This window comes from Dermacentor variabilis, unplaced genomic scaffold (genome assembly GCF_050947875.1).
Source record: "Dermacentor variabilis isolate Ectoservices unplaced genomic scaffold, ASM5094787v1 scaffold_12, whole genome shotgun sequence".
Classification (NCBI taxonomy): Eukaryota; Metazoa; Arthropoda; class Arachnida; order Ixodida; family Ixodidae; genus Dermacentor; species Dermacentor variabilis.
The window spans coordinates 59,885,389-59,905,579 of record NW_027460280.1 but is presented as its reverse complement, the minus strand read 5'-3'; the positions used below and the strand labels follow the sequence as shown (position 1 = coordinate 59,905,579).

The 20,191-nt window shown below is 44.3% G+C and overlaps 1 protein-coding gene across 1 annotated transcript in view; it reads left to right on the top strand.

Moving 5' to 3' along the window:
* The window catches only part of LOC142566124 (Kv channel-interacting protein 4-like), a 587,487-nt gene that overhangs the window by 242,679 nt on the left and 324,617 nt on the right, over positions 1–20,191 (top strand). Inside the window, exon 2 of the mRNA XM_075676923.1 lies at positions 9,412–9,492. Coding sequence (XP_075533038.1) covers positions 9,412–9,492 — 81 coding nt within the window. The remainder of the gene's footprint in view (positions 1–9,411; positions 9,493–20,191) is intronic.

Below are 20,191 nucleotides of genomic sequence, written 5' to 3'. Positions count from 1 at the left end.
AGAAGGAATCTTCTGCGCAGAATCTTATCTTTTTTTCTTTTGGTCCGTTTAGCGCGTTCGTTCTACCAAAATATAGATACTGCCATGGCTGTACCTCCGTCCACATTTTCGGAAACTTACGTGAACGTATTTGTAACCTAAACCCGGTAGTGTTAGGTAGCGGCTACTCACGGACATTGCGGTTGATGTGCAGCATCCTTTCACTCAAAGGCGACGCATAATAAGAGTGATCTTAGGAGCAGGCAACTGGCCAATAGTTTGCGACAAAGCGAAATTGTGACCCAGCGAGCTCGCATAAACTACGGAGCGCAAACATCAGTGCCCCATAGTAGCACTTTATTAAGCAGTAGTTTTTTTTTTTTTTTTTGCTCAATTTTGTCGTCTTCTGCCTTTAAAAGGGCAGTAATGACACTTTTGCTGGGCAGCCTTCGCATACGCTAAATACGCCCGAAAAAGTGAACCGTTTAAATTATTTATCTGGGTAAGGATTCACAAAAAGTTTTACGCAACAGTTGTTCGTAAGCGCAAATTCCAGCCGATCCTCATGCTGGGCGTACTATTTGCAAAGACAGCCGGTCAATAGCAAGGAACTTACGAACAAAAAGCATTGTGAATTTGGTTGCTGTTTTATTTTGCGTGCAGGACATCGTACTTAGTTAGGGTACCTCTGTGATTTCTAATTGCAATTTTGCTTTACCAGTTGTTTCCCAGTGTATAACTATTTATTGTTATACTTATATTCACATGAAAGAAAAAAAAGAGAAAAAAAAGTTCGTATTTCATAGACATTTTTTCAGCCTTGCGATTGGCCGCCGCATCGAGCACAGTGTAAATGTATGTGCGTAATGCGGAGCCACCAGGCAAACTATTACCTTTAGCCGCAACACCTCCCCCCCCCCCCCGCCCCAACCGAAACTGCTGTAGGCATGTGTATGTGAAGCGTGTCTCCAATAAATAAACATTCAAATAAATATCTGTGTAGAACTGTATTTATGGTTAACCTCACGCTCATAATGAAGGGAAAAGGAAATTAAAGCGGTAAAAAGACAGCTTCGCTCCAGTGGGAGCCGAACCCACAACGTCCACATGATGCATGCGATGCCCCACTATAGTTGAGCTACAGGGCGTCCTTCCGTCGACTTACGTCTAGGTCCACTTTGTTGGTTCCGCTGTCTTGGACCCACCTTATGTACAACTACAGGCTTATATTAGCGTTACCTCTTTTTCCGAAGCCTTAGACTAGCATTTGAAGATATTATTCATTAACTTTCGTAATCGCAAGCGAGCTGTTGTCGAGTCGCAGTACGTTTTTTTTTGCGAAGAAGTTGACAGAAATGACACCTACTAAATTTCAAAGCAGAAATACTAAACCACGTGACTGCTTTGGTCGAACGGCAGCAGTATTTGATAATGCTTCCTACTCGCAGATGAAGGAAATAATGCATTGGGGTGTATCGGGGGTCCATTTGGTATGCCAACGGCCTAATCCTGTAATCACGGTAAATATCTGGGCAAGTGAACTACCCACTTGGTTATTGGGAAGCCCCAGTTTCAGATAAATGCTACAAATACCCCGTTTATAGTATTTAAATCAAGAAATACATCTGAAGACTTTGACATTTAATTTATTTTGACAGCTGTGTAGTTGAACATACATCCTCCTTCAAATGATTAAGTGGTCTTCCTGAAAAAAAAAGACTAAGGGGGATAACATATGTAAGCAACGTAATATATACTCGATCGTTTACATGTGTGCATTCAAGCTTTCTAAATGATATACCTCATTGTAACATGGCCAATACTTCGGCGGCATTCTATATTCATTTAGACTAATTTACATTGCTACTGACTAACTTGCGGCACAGCAAGCAAAACAAACAAAGACTATTGTTTCTTCAAATCAAGCTGTTAGTTACATTAAAAACCCGGGGCAGGGAGAACACACATCACTTCTTCTTGGAACAGGATTTTTGAAACGGTGACTTGTTACACCGCCTGAAGTTGGCGACATATGTACAGAAAGAAATACGCAAGCATTAGTTTTCTTTTCATGACACATGCTTATATCTCCTAACAAGTAATAAAACCTTAGTCACAGTTTAACTTTTATACATTGCTTTAGCGCACGAAATGTGATACCCAGCGAGTGAAATACTAAACCTTAGCATATAACGTCCTCTGTTAACATTGTGAAACAATATTAGTCCTTAGTCAGTTTGAAAAGTTCATGCCATAAACTTATATTTACTATTTTGCCATTCGCAATAAGATACGGTTGTGTTGAGAACGTAGAATTTGACTTTATCAAGCCTTACAAGAACTGTGTTACACTAGTTGTTCGCTGATACTCCGTGGTGTTCCCTGCCCGTCCGTGTTGTTTTTTCTAATTTGGCTCTTTTTCTCCGTTATTTATTATTTCCCTCTTTCTTGCGACCCTACGCCTCCCCCCAGATAGGGTTGCGAATAAGGAGACTCTTTTCCGGTTAACATCGCTGTGTTTCTCATCTCATCTTTATATATCTCTGTAGTTGTTTCGTTTGTATCTGTTTATCTTTATTTATTTGTTTACCCAAAGCTATGTCACATCGTTAGTTTTTTTAATTTCATGCTAAAAATGTTCTTTGCTTGCGTGTTGGTTGCTACACATGTTGAACCTGCGTAGAAACCAATCTCTCTTGTAGAACTCAGAATATATTGCGTCTGCGAAAGCCTTAACGATACCCATGACCCAAGTGGTCTATAAGCGCAGTTTATATGCAGGACCGGCGCCATTGTATTCTTTTTTTTGTGTGTAATTCTTCCCGCCTTCACAACAGTCATCTCCTTCCACAACGGATGTCTCTTCATCTTGGTTTCGATATGTCGCGCTGCCGCAGTGGTGAATGCGACTGAGCCACGCGTAGTCGAAGGATCGCGGCTATCGCCCAAAGTTTGACTTGAGAAGCTCATTAAAGCGCCGAGCAGTTAATGGGGTGCTGCTTGAAACCACGGACGTGATGGCGCGCACTACAAGAAAAAAAAAAAGAACTGTGAGGCGGTGTGTGTGTGTGTGTCGTTCTGTTTGGCACGCCATCGTGAGGAATATGAATGGCGCCGCATAGCAGCACGGGGGAATGAAAGCAAGCCCGCTGATGTAGAGGCGCTATATCGTGCGAGCCGCTCGGCTTTCCGCGCGCTGTGCTTTCCTTGCCGACGGAAGGAGCTTGGAGCGCGCCTCTTAAACTGTCGCTTGCGACTTTTTTGCGTTTGCCGTGTTCCGCATCCCCGCGCAGTTAAAAAGGGCCGTTTATGCTGATGCGGGCCCTGCTTAGGCAAACGGCCCGGCGCGCGCCACTGCTCCTCACGTACGTGTGTGCCGCCGAAGCTCGGATGTTTCCGCACGCTCCTTCCTCTTTTTTTTGCATGCGCGGCTTGCGCACCAAGTCTCGGCGCGCCTTCCAGCATCCTGCTGAGCGAGCCTTCGAAGCTCCGTGGCACAGCCGGCGCGCGGTTCTCTGCCGTTTCTCGCTCTTTTTCGGCGGCGTCTAGGCGCCATTTATTTCGCGTCCCATTATTACGAGAGCACGCGCACTTGCCGCAGACGCAGAATTCAAATTCGGACTGGACTGCGGGTGCTCGGTGCTCCCGTTTCCCCCTTGTGAGCTCCTAAACAAACGGTACCGGAGACGGAGCATACCTTGCATCTCGTTAATGCAATTCGTGTATGCGCGTGATATGTTCAAGGTACGTTGCATGGTGTGTGCTATTCCCTCTGGGGGCAACCTTCGTCACGTAGACTTTTGTCCTGCTTTGGCGTTCTCGTTCGCTCGGTCATGAGTGAGTGGGTGGTGAGTTAACACTCACTCACTCACTCACTCACTCACTCACTCACTCACTCACTCACTCACTCACTCACTCACTCACTCACTCACTCACTCACTCACTCACTCACTCACTCACTCACTCACTCACTCACTCACTCACTCACTCACTCACTCACTCACTCATTTACACGCATCAAGTAGTACTTCCTGTCCGCCGCTTCACTAAGGCTGTCAGCTAAATTATGATGATTGCAGCGCGGAGCTTCCTCATCAGTATGGTTATGACTGCACCTGCACTTGCCAAACCAGAGTACAAAACTGAGGAATGCGCGCAAGAGACAGCAACATGTCTGAAAGTGTCATTTACAGCAATTCTTTCTCGCACAGTACCTAAATTGTTCCCGAAACACACGTTTCCTATATGCACAATAGCGCAGTTTGAAGGACTTTTCCATAGTTTACCAGGAAAGAGGGAAATACGGTGAATGGGGTCGGAGACACACTCGATAAATGTCAACTCAATATAATATTTGCAAGAATGCCACTCCCTGCACTCGTGGCCGTGCGTACGTGTTCTATACATGGGAACCTAGAGTGGATATATTAGGAGAAGCGTCAGAACAAAGCAACCGGAGGTTGCAATAGCGCCGGGGTATGGTAGCCATTCACAACACCGCTTGTGATTGTTGCTAGCGAATCAAGTGTCCTTGCATGACCGGCAACGGGGTCGCTCGCAAAAGAGGGAAGCACGCGCACTGCAAAGTTCTAGAGATGCCGTAAACTATATGCAGCGCTCGATGCGTTACGCACAAGAGAGTGATCAACGCCAGGACACGTCCTTTGTTGTTGGGAATGCATTTCCCTCAACGCCCAAGCGGCGCCCGTCTGCAGCGATATGGCTATAAGTGAAACAGTCGCAAACGCCGCACGACGGGGAACATGGTGCCTACGCACCTTCACACTGGCAAATTTTAAGGGCAGCACTAAGTGCTCGTATATCACGCTACGACGCAAGTTGACGAGCTCACGTGCTCCGACCTGCCCGATTACGACCTGAATCTCTCTTCAAAATCTGCAGCCTCGCGAAAGCCGCCTCAGCGTTCCGCGCGCGTTAGGTTGCGACTTCGACAACTGGTAAACGCAGATTGCGAGGACGGCCCTTATTGCGGGGCGAACCAATATGAGAGCACACGCTCGCGGCGGATGCTTGGGCAGCGCCAATAGATGGCGCGACCATCCGAGCCACGCGCCCGAACACCGCGATTAGGCAGCAGCGACCGCTTGCCTTAGCGCCCCCCCCCCCCTCCCTCCCTCCCTTCCTCCGCTGTGTTGTGCCTGTCGGGATCTAACGCGGAGCGCCCAGGGGCGGCGGACCGGGCAAGCGGTGTAGCCTTCAAAACTGCCGACGCGGCAGAGCGCGTCAGCGTTCCGGAGCGCGTGGACTAATTGCGAGCCCGCTTAATTATGCCCACTAGATATGGCCGTATTATTGCGTCCGTGCCCCGATGAATACCGGCCGGCTGGAGGCGGATTGGCTCGCGGAGAGGACGCGCCCGCTGCGTTCAACGTGATACGTGTCCCACAGACCTCGGCTGCACCCTCTTCGCCCACGGCCGCAGAAACTCCGGCTGCCAGCTTCGCCGCGCTGTTGAGAGCGCCAAGGCGTCCGTTACTTGGTGCGCAGTTGACTACAAATTGAATGCGTGCCCTGCCAGCTTGCCTGCCTGCCGGTTTGCTTCCCGCGGGGAGTTTACGTCGAGGAAGGCGCTACGCCCTCTCCCCGACTCATTGGGCCGGCGACAGGCGGACAGCCGGTATTAAGCGCCCGGCTTCATGGGGACTGCTTCTGCAGCGCACGACGACTTTCGCCCGTAGGAGGCCACGGTTCTTCGGCTGCGACTGATGGCCCCAGCAACACTTGCTCACCACTATGCGCACACTTCTATTAGTCTCCTCTTCAAGGAGGAATAAGCAACACAGTCTAAATAAATAAATAAATAAATAAATAAATAAATAAATAAATAAATAAATAAATAAATAAAATCCGCATACCCTTCGAGGCAGGTGAGAAACGCCGGAAACCCAGACTTGGTGTACGCTGCCGGTCATGCATAGAAACAGGCGCCACTGAAAACAATTTCCCTTCTCGTCGCGCAGAAAACATGAATAGGGAGCACATATAGCGGCATGCATGGGCTAACGGCATTTTGTGAAGTTCAGGGACGTTACGTATAATGTTAAGAAGGACGAATACTGTTGTGTCGTTGCTGGCGGAAACCACATTCTTGAATCGACGAAATTCTCTCTCTCTCTCCATATATATATATATATATATATATATATATATATATATATATATATATATATATATATATATATATATATATAATGCACAATTTTAGACATATATAGAGCTGGTTACTTGCGCCACAGTAGCCGCTTTTTTTTTTTTCATTTAGGCAAGTTGAAAATGTGCCTAGGAAATTGGATACGTTTCACAATGCAAGGTTGTGCGCCCGTAGAAGAATCTCTTACACAAAAAAGTCAAAGTCCAGGGCACACATATCTTATATGGTCAAACACTTTCCCTATTGCTGTTACTAATAAATCCGAAATGGCATATTTTCGCTTTCGGCCATTCGATTGCATAAGCAACTTTCTTTTGAAGCAGCAAAATCGTATGACCGGTTACTGGTATACTGCTTTACTACTGCGCTACTAATACACGATGTCATAAATTGGCTTCATCAAAATGTGAAATATGACCTGTCGCAGCGCAAGTCCATAGCCGAAACCAGTCTGTGTAGTTTTGGATTATAACAAAAAAATAAGTAAATTTTATATTGATCAATTGTTTGCTTGACGTGTCCAGGAACAACCCGATGATCTGAATACTGGCACAAGCGTACGGTAACAAAAAGCTCAAGTCATAGAGAACAACGAAATAATGTAAGTAAAAAAACGATGGAAAAGATGCAAGGGCAAACGAACAAGAAAATTTTACATTTAGGAACAATATAAGAAAGAATACATGAAAAATAAGAGTACAATGACAGAAAATAACAGTTAGTATTCAACAAAGCGCAAAGTAAGTTACGAGAAAAATAAGGCGAGCGATAGTACTTGAACAATGTGGAAAAGAAACTGTAGGCACGACAATGCGATGCTCGGAATGTCACAATGACAGCGACCTATGCAAGATATCGAGATGAACTGTATACTATGCACAGATAATAATAATAATAATAATAATAATAATAATAATAATAATAATAATAATAATAATAATAATAATAATAATAATAATAATAATAATAATAATAATAATAGCAAGAATGCGCTGCGTCGGCCTTCCTCCTCTCTTTCTTTTTTCATTGTAAAGGATTTTGCTGAAATGCTCAGTCACTTCAAACGGTGGCAGTATAATGAGCGCCCTGCATTCATCATTGATTCTACGCGCCTAATGGCTCACGCATTTGGTTCTGTTGTCACGATTCCACTAAGGGAGTTCAAGTCTTCATTGTCTGCAGGCTTTGTTGCTTTTTCTTTCTTCTTTGATGGCCACAAGGCCGGCCAGTCCATAAAAAAAGCGGCCGCCGCTCCATTTCAAACGAACCGTGGCTTCAGTACTCTTAATAGTGCAGGGCGATCTGAAAAGCCCAAAGGAAAAAAAAAAGTAAATAAGAAAAGTGCTGTCGGGAAGGAGGAAGCCGGGTGGGACGCAGAAGGAACGAGCCGCGAAGCGTCAACGTATCCGTGCCGACCCCGACGGCGCTCTATTCTTTCGACTGACCATCACGCGAGGCGTTAGAGAAGGCACTCGGGCACTGACGCTTTATTTCGAACGGCATTACTAACCGCCACGGCGCGACAAAACGTATCGAAATCGGCGAGAAAGTGTCCGGTCCCGCTCCACGACTCGGCCAGTGAAGCTTTCTTGTCGAGACCCTCCGTTTCATCAGGGGAGGTGAGGGGAGGGAGAGGGGGGGGGGGTCGAAGTTGCCGATTCGGTCGTTTCGCGTGCCCGCGCGGTCGCTCGAAAGAGGCTCCAGCGGTCGCACGCGCGGCCGCCGTAAGCGTTTTTTGATGGAATCTGCGATGGAGATAACGGCGGCTAATGACGCTAAGCGGAATGTCGAAGCAAGGAAGCCCGTTTCTCTTTCGTTGCTCGCGCGCCCTCTTTCAACCCTTTGTTGTCACGGCACACACTTGCACGTGCCCGCGGGCTGGCTTCTGCTTTGAGGGGAATTAAGTTGAGAGCAGGGGCGAGTTCTGGCTCGACGTGACCATTTATGCTGTCTGCGGCGGTGAATTAAATTCGGCCACCTCTGAACACGATGTCCCATTCGATGAAGGCGATGAAAAGGGGGGAAGAAAGAGAGGAGACGAGGGAGCGAGGGCCAGAAATTTGATCTGAAATGCAATTACCGGGTGTCGGGCCAAATTCCGCTTACGCAATGGACGCCTTCTTTGACAAAACACGCAATTCGCGCAACAGTTGAACAATGCCCCCTTATTTCGGTGAATGGGCAATAAATAGACCCGCGTGCTTTTGTAAGGTGTCCCAGCTAACTTCAGCTAAACTGTTAAATGAAAAAAAAATTGAAAAGCCATTGTGAAAGACACTATTTTTACACCTATGGTGTTCGATCGTCAGAGATCTGTCGACCGAACACCGTAGGCTTTATGATTGTATCTTGCAGCGCGTTTCTTTCATTTTTTTTTCGTTCACTAACTTGTCTAAAGTTAGCTGGGACACGCTGTATCGTATATCCAATGATGGATTATCACTTCTCGCCTTTTGTCTTGACAGCAATTTGCAGCAGGAAGTTCGCGCTAGGGCGCATAGATTGCATTTCCTCTTCGTGGCATCATTCTCGCAAGCGCAACTATGCCTCTTGAGTTCCGTATATTATTAAACTATTATTCAGTTGGTGCTTTGTAACCTGCCTTTAAGCGCAGTGCGGGAGGAGCAACGCGCGACACGTTTAACTTGTGTACGGAGCTTTTGGGTGAGGCTAATTAAGGGGGTATAATAAGGAACAATGAAAATATGTCCCGAGGCTTTGCCAGTATGACACTGGCACAGAAGTTAAGCTCTCGCAGTTGATCCGTGAGAAAAGTGTCAGTGTAGATGTGTTCTTGAAACGTAGAAATCAATAGGATGATTTCAGTCTTCTACAAACTGCAGATACCTCCCATGCAGTCAGCCCTCTTGGGCTTTTTTTATTTTTTTCTTGGGAATTGATACCCTCATGTTGAAATACCTATTTTCCAGCTTTTCTTAGAAAGGCAGGTAAATGCCAATAAATGCAGCTGCCAAAATGATAGAGCAGGCGCAAGCCAAAGACAGGTGGCGGTTAAGACAGAAGAGTTTTATAAATAAGACATCAACTCATCAAGCGCACTTATACTCTAGGTTACCTGTTTAGTACGAGATGACCTTTGCGGCTTCTGGCCAGCAGTAGCTGAAGAAAAAAGAATTAAGCTTCATTGTATTGACGGTATATTTTATTTGCTTCGTGAATATAATGTGTGTCGATCCATGTGACCCCACATCTTCAGTGAAAAAAATTTCTTAAATGGCTTCTCTTTCTTCCACCTGCAGGTGCGGGAAACAAAGGGTCCGACAACGATGACGTGGACGAAGAGGCAGAAGTTAAAAATTTCAAGTATTGGGCAAACAAAAGTAAGTACTTTCAATTGCAAATTTTATTTTTGATTTAGCAATGGTGCGATCACAAACGGCGTTGTGTGACACCAACTTCAGAATACGCTGAAATTGTGATTCTCACTGTAAGGATGCGTGCGTGGACGAAGACGGATCCCCGAGGTAAGAAAGATCGCTGGCTTCATAGATATAACTTTCAGATGAAGTGTTCAAGGTGCCTGTTTCCCTCATTTCTTACTCCACAACCTTGCTATACTTGGCGTCGCAAATTTCAATAGCGTTCAGCATGCAACGCATGCGCCACACGTTGTGTCACGAGGCATTTCACACTCTTAGGGGGTTTCTGAACCACTTCATCAACGCCTGCACCCACGATTCCCTCCTCTTATTGCCCTTTTCAGTTTTTTTTTATTTCCGTGCTCTGCTGTTTTTCTTGTTTCGAATGAGCACAGCTCAATCGGTCCTGACAGTTCAATCATTTACTATCTGTGCTGTGAATTCAGCTAAGTGCTCAAAACTGGGCTTGCCTTGTCCGTCCCTCCGTCCATTCCGCTACGTTAACGGCAACCGTTGCCGTCAACGTTACCGTATTATTGCACCTCCTCCTGAGCTTCACCACTGGCCGAAGAAAAACAAAACTCTGTCCCCAACCACTACCAATGGGATTCCCCCTTGTGAGTACGAGCGGTGCTTTGAGGAGACAACAACAACGTGAACTCTGTCTCTGCAACAATGTCCACTCTGGAGCCGGATGCGCTAACCAAAGCAATATCGCGCAACAGCGCTTGGCAATTACTACAAGGCATCGTGCTCCACACAGACTTTGAGATCGTTGGTACTAGTGCGTATGTTTCGGAGGCCATGACAGGAACTAGCGTAGCGGACGTAGACGACATTTTGTGAATCGCAAGCTGTTCTCGCCAAGATATGGCGGTGCGTTGGCGTGCAATTAGTCATCGTCATGATGATGAATCTCAAATATGGCACATACCTACAATGCAGGATGCGCCAAGTATCCGGTTATTAGGGGAAAATAGCTTTGAAAGCGTGACTGCTCACGAGGACATCGCAGCAACAACGCTATAGCTTTTTTAATGCGAAAGCATTATATGGCTCATGAGGCGGAAAATATCCGACGTCAGCGTTCACGTGACCAAAGTCACCGAAACCTCGACCTTTTGTGGGAGTCGACCCTGCAACCTTTGGCGTTAATTAAGGCGGTGTAATTAAGGTACACTTGATTAAGGCACTCGAGCCCTCGACCTTTGGTGCGAGCCAAACCCGCGTCCTTCGGTTTTAATTAAGGCGAGCTTAATTAAGAGCAAGCTTTAGCTCGGGCCCAACTCCGACGCGGCCTATTCAAATACATGTAAAACGCAAAAACGTTTTTATGAGATAACCCCTGGACCGATTTTGATGAAATTTGTCGCATTTGAAAGAGAAAGTTAAATTCTAGTGACTGTTGGAAGCGGAATTTCGATTTAGGGCTTGAATTTTCTTAAAACGATTTTCAAATATTTGACCGTTAGAAAAAAATAGAATCACGAAGTTTACAAATTCATAGCTTTGCATCAAGAACTAATATCGCGGTTCTGTAAACGATATTGATTAGATCATTCAAAGCGGACAAATTCAATATGTCATTTTACATCTTACGTGAATTTGTTACGTTGGTTACAACGGTTTTGCAAAAGTTGTATTTCCCTATGATTAAATTTTTTTATATTCATGTGTAACATATCTATTTTGTCCGCTTTAGATGTACTTTTAGATGCAATTCACAGAATTGTGTTATCATTTTTAGTGGTTAAGTTACAGAGTTGTAAACTTGATAGTTTCGTTTTTTGAAAATTTCCGATATTTGCAAATTTTTAATAAAAAATTGACAATCTAACTCAAAAACACGAAACCAACAGTCACTAGATTTTAAGTTTGTCTTTTAAACGCCACAAACCTCGTCAAATTTGGTGCAGTGGTTGCCGAGAAAAACGAATTCTCCTTTTACATGTATTTAGATAGGAGCACTCGAGCTAAAGCTTCCTCTTAAGCTAGTTATTTAAGGCACTCGAACACACGACCTTTGTTGCAGTCGAGCCTAAGACCTTTGGTGGTAGTCTAACCCACTACCCTTGGTGTTAATTAAGGCGAAGTTAATTGAGGAACAGTTATATAGGGAGAGATAATTAAGGAACTCAAACCCACGTTCTTTGGTGGGAGTCGAACCCGTGTCCTTGCGTTGTGCGCACCTTGTGAAGAACATCGTTGGGCACGTGACGTCGTATCGCTTCTGCTGACGTGCCGCTCGGATGCGCGTTTCATCGCGTTTTGCTGTACCCAATAAAAGTTTACTCACTCACTCACTCACTCACTCACTCACTCACTCGAGCCATGTGGTCGCAATACTTGCTTTCGCATTCATCCACGTAAGGATAACTAACTGCCCCTTGAGTTTTTTTTTTCTTTTTTTTTTTTTTACAAAGCAGCACACACGCTTCACGGCCGCTATGGTACAGCGAAGCCCGCGAATGCACGCAACATTGCCGCGCGACTGGCCGCTCGAGGCACTTTGCGTGATTTCGCGCGCTTCTTTTACCCTCGGAAAAACACTCTTATGTAGCACGTATTGAGCAACAGAAAGTTGTATTGGGTGTATTTTATGTCGCTCTACAATTTTCGCATTGACACTTTTCATCTAATAATAATATTTGAGACGTTGAATAATTAATTAAGACTAATTCTGTAATTAGGCAGAATGCAAAAAATAATCTGGGTACCTCCTAGCGACGGCAAACAGCATTACCTTTGTTCTGTCCAGCTACGTGGTATTTGAATATTTTTAAATCTGGGTGCGTGATAGTTGGACACCCAGTATAATATATATTTCATTTCATTTCATTTCATTTATTTTCCCCTTAAAGGCCCTGAGGCATTACATAAGGGAGGGCTTTAATCCTTGTAACAATGTTAGAAGAAATGTACAGAGCAGTAAAGAAACAATAATAAACAAATACAAGCCAGGAACAATTGTGAAAAAAAAAAGGAACATCGTGTTAGAGTAAGGGTCGGTGGGATCGGCAATTAAGCAGTGTAGTTATCTAACATTTCGCGGAACGTTATACGGCCAGTGCATGACAAGATATCTTCTGGGAGATGGCTCCAATGGGTTATAGCGTCGGGAAAGAAGGAAGTGTTCATGGCAGACGATCGGGTGTTAATGTTTGCTATGGGACGACTGTGGCTTAAGCGAGAGGATGTACGTAAGGGTGGATTTAACAGGGAATGCCTGGAGTGTGGATGGTAATAAAAGGTGTGAAGCAAGCATAGACGAGAGATGATCCGGCGGGAAGCAAGTGATGGTAGTTCAAGTGTACGTTTTAGTGCGGTTATGCTGGTATCACGAGAGTAAGTGGAAGTTATAAACCGAGCAGCGCGATTTTGTATTGCTTCTATGTCATAGGTTAGATATGATTGAGAAGGGTGCCAGATAGATGACGCATATTCTAACTGAGGACGTACGAATGTTAGATATGCTAGCTTTTTTATTTCTGGTGATGCGGCTTTCAGGTTTCGTTTTAAATATCCAAGGGTGCGTGAAGCATTAGAACAGATGGTGTCAATATGAGTTGCCCATGATAGTGTCGATGTCACGTGAACGCCGAGATATTTGTAAGACGGGGCATGATCGATAGGAGCTGAATTTATTGTGTAGGCGTGACTGGTTAAGCTGTGGTTGCGGGTGAATGACAGAGCTTTGCATTTAGTAAGGTTAAGCGGCATGTACCATTTCTCGCACCATACTGCGATGGAATCGAGATCCTGTTGTAGTGCGGCGATTTCATTCGAGCCTTTGATTTGGGAATATAGGACACAGTCATCCGCGAAAAGACGTAATTTATTCTTAATGTTAGCAGATAAGTCATTGATGTAGATGAGGAGAAGTAGAGGCGATAAACCAGCACCCTGTGGCACACCCGATGTTACGCTGCAAAGAGATGAATTATGGTTATTTGCAGAGGTAAACTGTGTGCGCCCTTTTAAGAAGTGTTCAAGCCAGGTAAGCAAGCTATTTGGGATTCCGCTAGATGCGAGTTTTTGAAGTAGGTGGTTGTGGGAAATTCGGTTGAATGCTTTCGAGTAATCCAAGAAAATGGCATCAATCTGCAAATGACGGTCCATGAATTGCAGAATGTCATGGGTGAACTCGGCGAGTTGGGTCTCGCATGAAAATAGTTTTCTGAAGCCGGGCTGGTGAGGGTAAAAGAAGTTAATAGATTCCAGGTGAGACATTAGGTTGGATGAGATTATATGTTCTAGAAGTTTAGAAGGAATGCTGGTCAGAGAAATTGGGCGATAACTTATAGCACGGGAGCGGTCGCCACTCTTGAAGATTGGTACGACATGGGCCTTCTTCCAGTCGTCGGCCAAGCTTTCAGTCTTTAAGGATTGCGTAAATATTAGATGTAGTACCTGGCTAGAAATGTTACTGGTGTTAACTAGTATTTTGGTGTTGATTCCATCACACCCGGCTGAGGTGGTTAGTTTGAGTGAATTAATGAGGCTACATATGCCATCAGGGTTGATCTTGATGTCTGGCATTAATTTTACTGGGAGTGGTGGTATTGGTTCAATGGGAGTGTCATTAGTGATGGAGAAAACTGAGGTAAAGTAGTCGTTAAGAGCTGACGCGCATTTCTCAGAATTAATGAGATTACCATCCGGATCTGTTAGTTCAATCTGTGTAGAATGTGTCTTTACTGAAAGTAAGCGCCAGAATTTATTGGGGTTTAATCGTAGAATCGTCAGAAGGTCATGATTAAAGAAGTTATCTTTGGCTATCATCAGCTCCTGAATATATTGGTTAGCGCACAGTTTGTATTTTTCCCATGTTTCTGAGTTATTTGTAAGTTTGGCTTTTCGATAAAGCCTTTCTTTTTAGCAAGGAGAGCTTTCAGTCGTTTATTAAACCATTCATTGTTAGAGTCAGATTTCACGAGAACTGTTGGTATGCATCTAGCTTCCAGGTTGAGCAATACATTCTTATAAAGTTCCCAGTTGCTATCAACAGTTTTTGATAAGTAAGACTGCTGAAAAACATGTAAAAAGTTTTGGAGTTCGTTATTTATGGCGTCAAAGTCCGCCCTTTTGTAATCTTTTATTATTTTTGTTGTGGGTGACTTTTTCTTAAGTGCTATTGTCATGCAGATATGGATGAGGTTGTGATCGCTAAGACCGGGTAGTGTGGTAACGCTCCTTACGCTATCAGGGCAAGATGTGAGCATAAGGTCAAGGGTGTTATCTCCTCTTGTAGGACGTGATATCACCTGATGTAGGTTGAAGTCTAGCGTAAGATCAATAAATTGTTTAGCTTCGGATAACGGTGACCTGTTGGTTACAGAAAGCAGAGGCCAGTTAATGTTAGGGTAATTAAAATCGCCAAAGAGGTGAATAGGTGCATTAGGGAATTTGTCAGTGATGTCGGTTAGTGCTTTACGGAGTGAATCGCAGAATGACGGATGGCTGTACGGCGGCCTGTAGCACACGCCAAAAATTGTCTTTCCAGCACCGTTGTAAGCGCAAGTCCACAATAGTTCGAGATTATCATCCCGACTGATCAGGGAAGATGAGAAGGTGTGTCTGATAGCTAATAGAACACCCCCTCCTCTCCGGTTGCTCCGATCATGGCGATACAGAACATAGCCGGAATTAGGAGGGAAAATTTCGCGATCGCTTACGTCTCCGTTTAGCCACGTTTCAGTTAGTACTATGATGTCGGCATTGATGTCGTGAGTGAAGCTGCGAAGTTGTTCTCGTTTGGGTAGCAAACTGCGCATGTTAGTGAAGGCTATGTTAAGGAGAGGTAAAGATGAGGGGCGATTGCGGGATGAGATTGAAGTGATAGGCTTCGTTGTCCGTCATGTTATTGTTATTGTTATTGTCTTGTTATTTGGGATGTGCTGTTTCCATGCGCCTTTATCAATGGTCTCGTAGTCTCAATCACACTGTCAGAAGTAGGGTCGTAGTGATAGCGCTTATTGTTGACGAGTAACTTGTCTACGTGCAGTTTGAACGCACATTTTTGTGGTAGATATATATATATATATATATATATATATATATATATATATATATATATATATATATATATATATATATATATATATATATATATATATATATATATATATATATATATATATATATATTGTGGTGGGTGCACTGAACAGTTCCGAGGGTAACGTCCATTCGTAACCGAGGAGGCAGGTGACGCAGAGCAGCAACAGCTGGTTGCACAGCAGGCATGGAAGAGACGATCTGGCCAGCCGGAATATATATATACACTACCTATATATATATATATATATATATATATATATATATATATATATATATAGTTAGTGTGGGTTTAATGGCACAAAGGCTGCGCCAGTCACAAGACAAAATAAAACGGAACCTTAGAGCAGGTAAACCTGCATTACATCAGATAGTTTTAGAATAGGGGCCCCAATAGTTTGGGGCCCCAAAGAGCTTTGCGAGTGTTAACGTTGGGGCACGCAGGAGTTAAGAGTTTTAGTATAGGGATTTGCGTTTGCGGATAGCGTCTTGCGCTGACGGCGCCACTACGGCGTCAAAGAAAAGATATTAGAAATAACTAAATAAAATATACCATTTTATGATAGGAATAGTAATTTTGACTCGCGTGTATTTGCGTTTAATTACAATTTAGAGGTTATTCTGTAAGCAGCAAACAATTAGTTGCGCTTAGTTTTGAGCAAACCAACTTTACGTGCCTTCACCAGCCAAGCTTAGCCGTGTTAGGCCTACGAGCCATAAAATCCACAATCGAATTCGGAATCAGCGACGTCTAATGAATCAATCTTCATAACACACGCTAGTTGAGAGAAAGCGATAATCGCAGTGACTTCTCCTAGCTTGCGAACTTCACGCGTTACCACGAATCGAACCCAGTTTTGTGCTAGGTTAGCGCCGTCGCTTCGATGGGTGCCGCCATGTTTGCTGACGCAAAGCTTTTGGGGCCGCTATTTGGGCTCTCGCTAAATCGGTGAAATAGCGTTCCCAACGCAAAACCCAAACGCAGTTTGCGTCTGGCGCATGGGCAGTGGCTTCGACGCTATTTCTTTAGGGCCCCAAAACGTTTGGGGCCCCTATTCTAAAACTCTCTATTATAGTTGGTGTAAATAACCAGTTTTATCTAAAAAGTCGAACAGGTTAGTAAATGGCCCTGGGGGTCATCTACTAGCAATAGGGCAGGCTGTAATGAAGCGTGCAAATTATACAGGCTGTGTAACAACCTCCGTCTAAGTGTGTCGATGTGTGTACATGTGATGAGGATGTGCATGACTCTGAGCGTCATTGCATATATATCTATATATATATATATATATATATATATATATATATATATATATATATATATATATATAGTCAATTTCTTAAAAAATTTTACACTGCAGGATTTCAGCGGTCGTCACATCACGCATTGTTTTTTGATGTGAAACGTCTTTCATTTCAGTCGGCATAGGGCGTCGCTTGCTTGAATCGCATTTAATGGCACATGCTATAGTATTATCGCTTATATCTTTGTAACCGTGATACCCACGCTCCTTACTTTGGTATCGTTGTGTAGAGGAAAGAAGTCATTACTGGACCATGCATGTATCACGTGCCCAGATGGCGCTCTTGCGACACAACGCAAGACGCCATCGGAGTTAAATGTAGCCTTTTGCTCGGCGTTTAGAGATGCATAGCTGGGCAGCACGTTTGTTGATCCGAGCGGGAGTGGTTGCGTTTGCGAGGTCTCACTCTGTCACAATGAGTATTATCCGTCGAGCTCAAACCGGTGCTTATCAGAAGTTGTAAGGCTTACAAGTGTGTAGTTTGCTGCACATTTTTGAGCTTTGCTCGGCTATGGCGCCTGCGTGTTAAGCACTTATGGTCAAGAAGTGCCATGAAGACACTTGAGCAGCAAGACAGAGGCATGTCGATTCACGCCCACCACCCTTGACCACGGCGGCCCACTACGAATAGGGAGCGAGCCCGATTGCAAGATCAGACGTTAGGCCTTACACTAGTTGCATCATAAGTTAAGCACGTAAGCTTTGTAATGCAGGAATAAATGTCACTTGTGTATTTGTTTACGTCCACTTCCGTACTCTAGTGCCTATGCACCCTCAGCAGCAGGCACAAGATGTTTCACGTAACCCACTGAGGTTGCGTCAGCAATAAAGTGTATACCCATTCTTTTAATACATTATTGAAATAAGTGTCGTCTACTCCCTGCTGTTAAATTCGCTGTTTATTCCTCATCAGGATGTATGAACACTAGATGAAGCCTTGAAATGTTTTGGTAGATATTAGTTGCACTACGTTAGCCTATACTATACTGTTTCAAAAACGCCGATATTATACGTATAATATTAACTCGAAATTTTTACCACAATTTTAGTGAGGTTTGATAAAATGTTAGAGAATATTTGGAGAATTCAACCTCACTTTAGCGATACGCTCTATAAAAGTTTGCAGCACTGACCTGGGAATCGGTTTAACAGTGTAGAACTATATGCCAGCATGCCTTCTGAGCTACCAGAGTATATATATAATACAGCATCGATACAACGAATGCTTTTTTTTTTTTTTCACTTTCTGCAGCACTGTATCCCAAAACCACTATCCTGTAGACGCAACTGGCTGAGTTCAGCTACGGCTCACTACAGTACACGAATAATGATCTACTAGTAGATTCTAAATTTATGTACGTATATAAAGTTGACTGCGCCACCCAGAATAACGTTCTCGTTAAGATATCGGCCTGAGACATTTGAACAAATATAACTTGCTGGTTTGAGCATTTCTTAAAGGCCGCGCACAGTGCACCCTAGCTAACAACTCTGACTTTTAGCATGGATGTTCTTCAGAAAAGTGGACTATAACAATTATTATCAACAATCTGCATAAACAATGTCAATGCTATATAAATTTGCCATATAAACAACTGCCGCCAATGCTCTAGTAAAAAATTTAATTAAAAAATTTTGTTATGTAGTTTTCAAGACTTTTATGAGAAGCAAGGTATGTTCGCCTAGCTTCGCAACTCCTCTGCAAGAACGCCACATTTGCTACGATCATAACTTTTTATAGAAAAATATGCCTACTTTAAAAAAAGCACGCTGTGCACATCTTACACGCATGCTCACAAAAAGCATACAACAATATCACATAATAACGCATGCACATCGAATACGGCTGCTGAAGAATTAATATTCGGAAGCGTACCATACAATAGACGGCTCATTTATGCAACAATCTACGTATGATCTTTTTTGGTGAAACAGGCTTACAGAACAAGCCTTGAAGTGGTGTTATCGCTCCTGAATGGTTGCCCCCGAGAAGTAAGCTTCACAACCGATCGCAGTAACGTGGGCTACCATGTGTGCGCCCTTGCGCTATTTCTTACATTTTGCGCATGCTTCCGTAAGCGGTTATACACTGTGCCTCAAGACATGGGTTTGACATAAGCTATAGTTCACTGGAACACTTCACGAAGGGCTTCTCATGCCTTGTGCGGAAACCTCGTTTGACACAGTTTCGAAAGCTTATTGGTGGCAGGAAAAATTCCAGCAGAACCAATCCCACTATATATGTCAAAGCAATCTAACCGCACACTGTATTGCCACCACCAAAAACGCGTCATGTGTGGGGCGTGTACTGCAGCTGGGCTCCACTCTCGCGCTTCCCTCTGAACGAGCTGCGCCATCTAGCCGCGCCACGCTGAAGTTCGTGCGTAGCTTCCGAGATGCGTGGGGCGGTAGTGCGCGCGAACTCTGAGAAATTGTCCCTCGCTGCGCGCGCACATTCGTGGCGCCCTAATAATGTGTCCGGCTGCTGCGCTTGAGGAACCCGTGTGACGCAGGCTCGATTCAGCCCAGCACCGTAGAACAAAGAGGTTGAATACGGCAGTAACCGATACATACATACGCGCCCCAAAATGGGTGAAGATTTCCAATAATGCGAATCGTGTGAAAAAAATACAGGCATACCACGCCCATTACCAACCTTCTTAAGGTTGCGTGACACCTCGTGCCCATATATTACTACCTCCGGCTTGAACTTCGGGCGCTTGCCTCAGCCCTTTCCATTCGTGTTCCATGGTTTACCTTTTGAAGTAGTGTCTCGTATACAACATTCAGGACCGACGAAGGGAAGCCAGCTGCCAATAGGCGGAATAGTTTATTGTTGGGCCAGTTGGCGCGCAGATGGTATTGTTGAGCGGAAAAAAAAGGAGGGGAAGAAAGCGTCTGTTCTGTCCACTTCGTACTCTCCGTCCTTGTTTCCGCTCAAAAATACAACCTGCCAATAGGCGGCCTACTTGGCTGGAGAAGCTATAGACTGCATTTGGTGCGAGCGTCATTTTCGGGGAGTCTATTCCAAGCAAAGCGTGACTGTAGTGCGCTTTTCACCACCATTACGTGTGCGCAATCAAAAGCAAATAGTTTCAAGGATACGTGGTTGATACGGCCAGCAAGCATGACTTCCACCATAAGTAATCCTTATATCTATCATTGGAAACCCGTGGAGTTGGTAAGCTCGTGAGTAAAAGCAAGGTCCTGACCTTAATTGTTGAAATATTGATTTTCAGCGCTAATTCCCTTTCCGATCAGTTACCGCACTGATGACTTAGAAAGCTGTCTCGCACCACTTG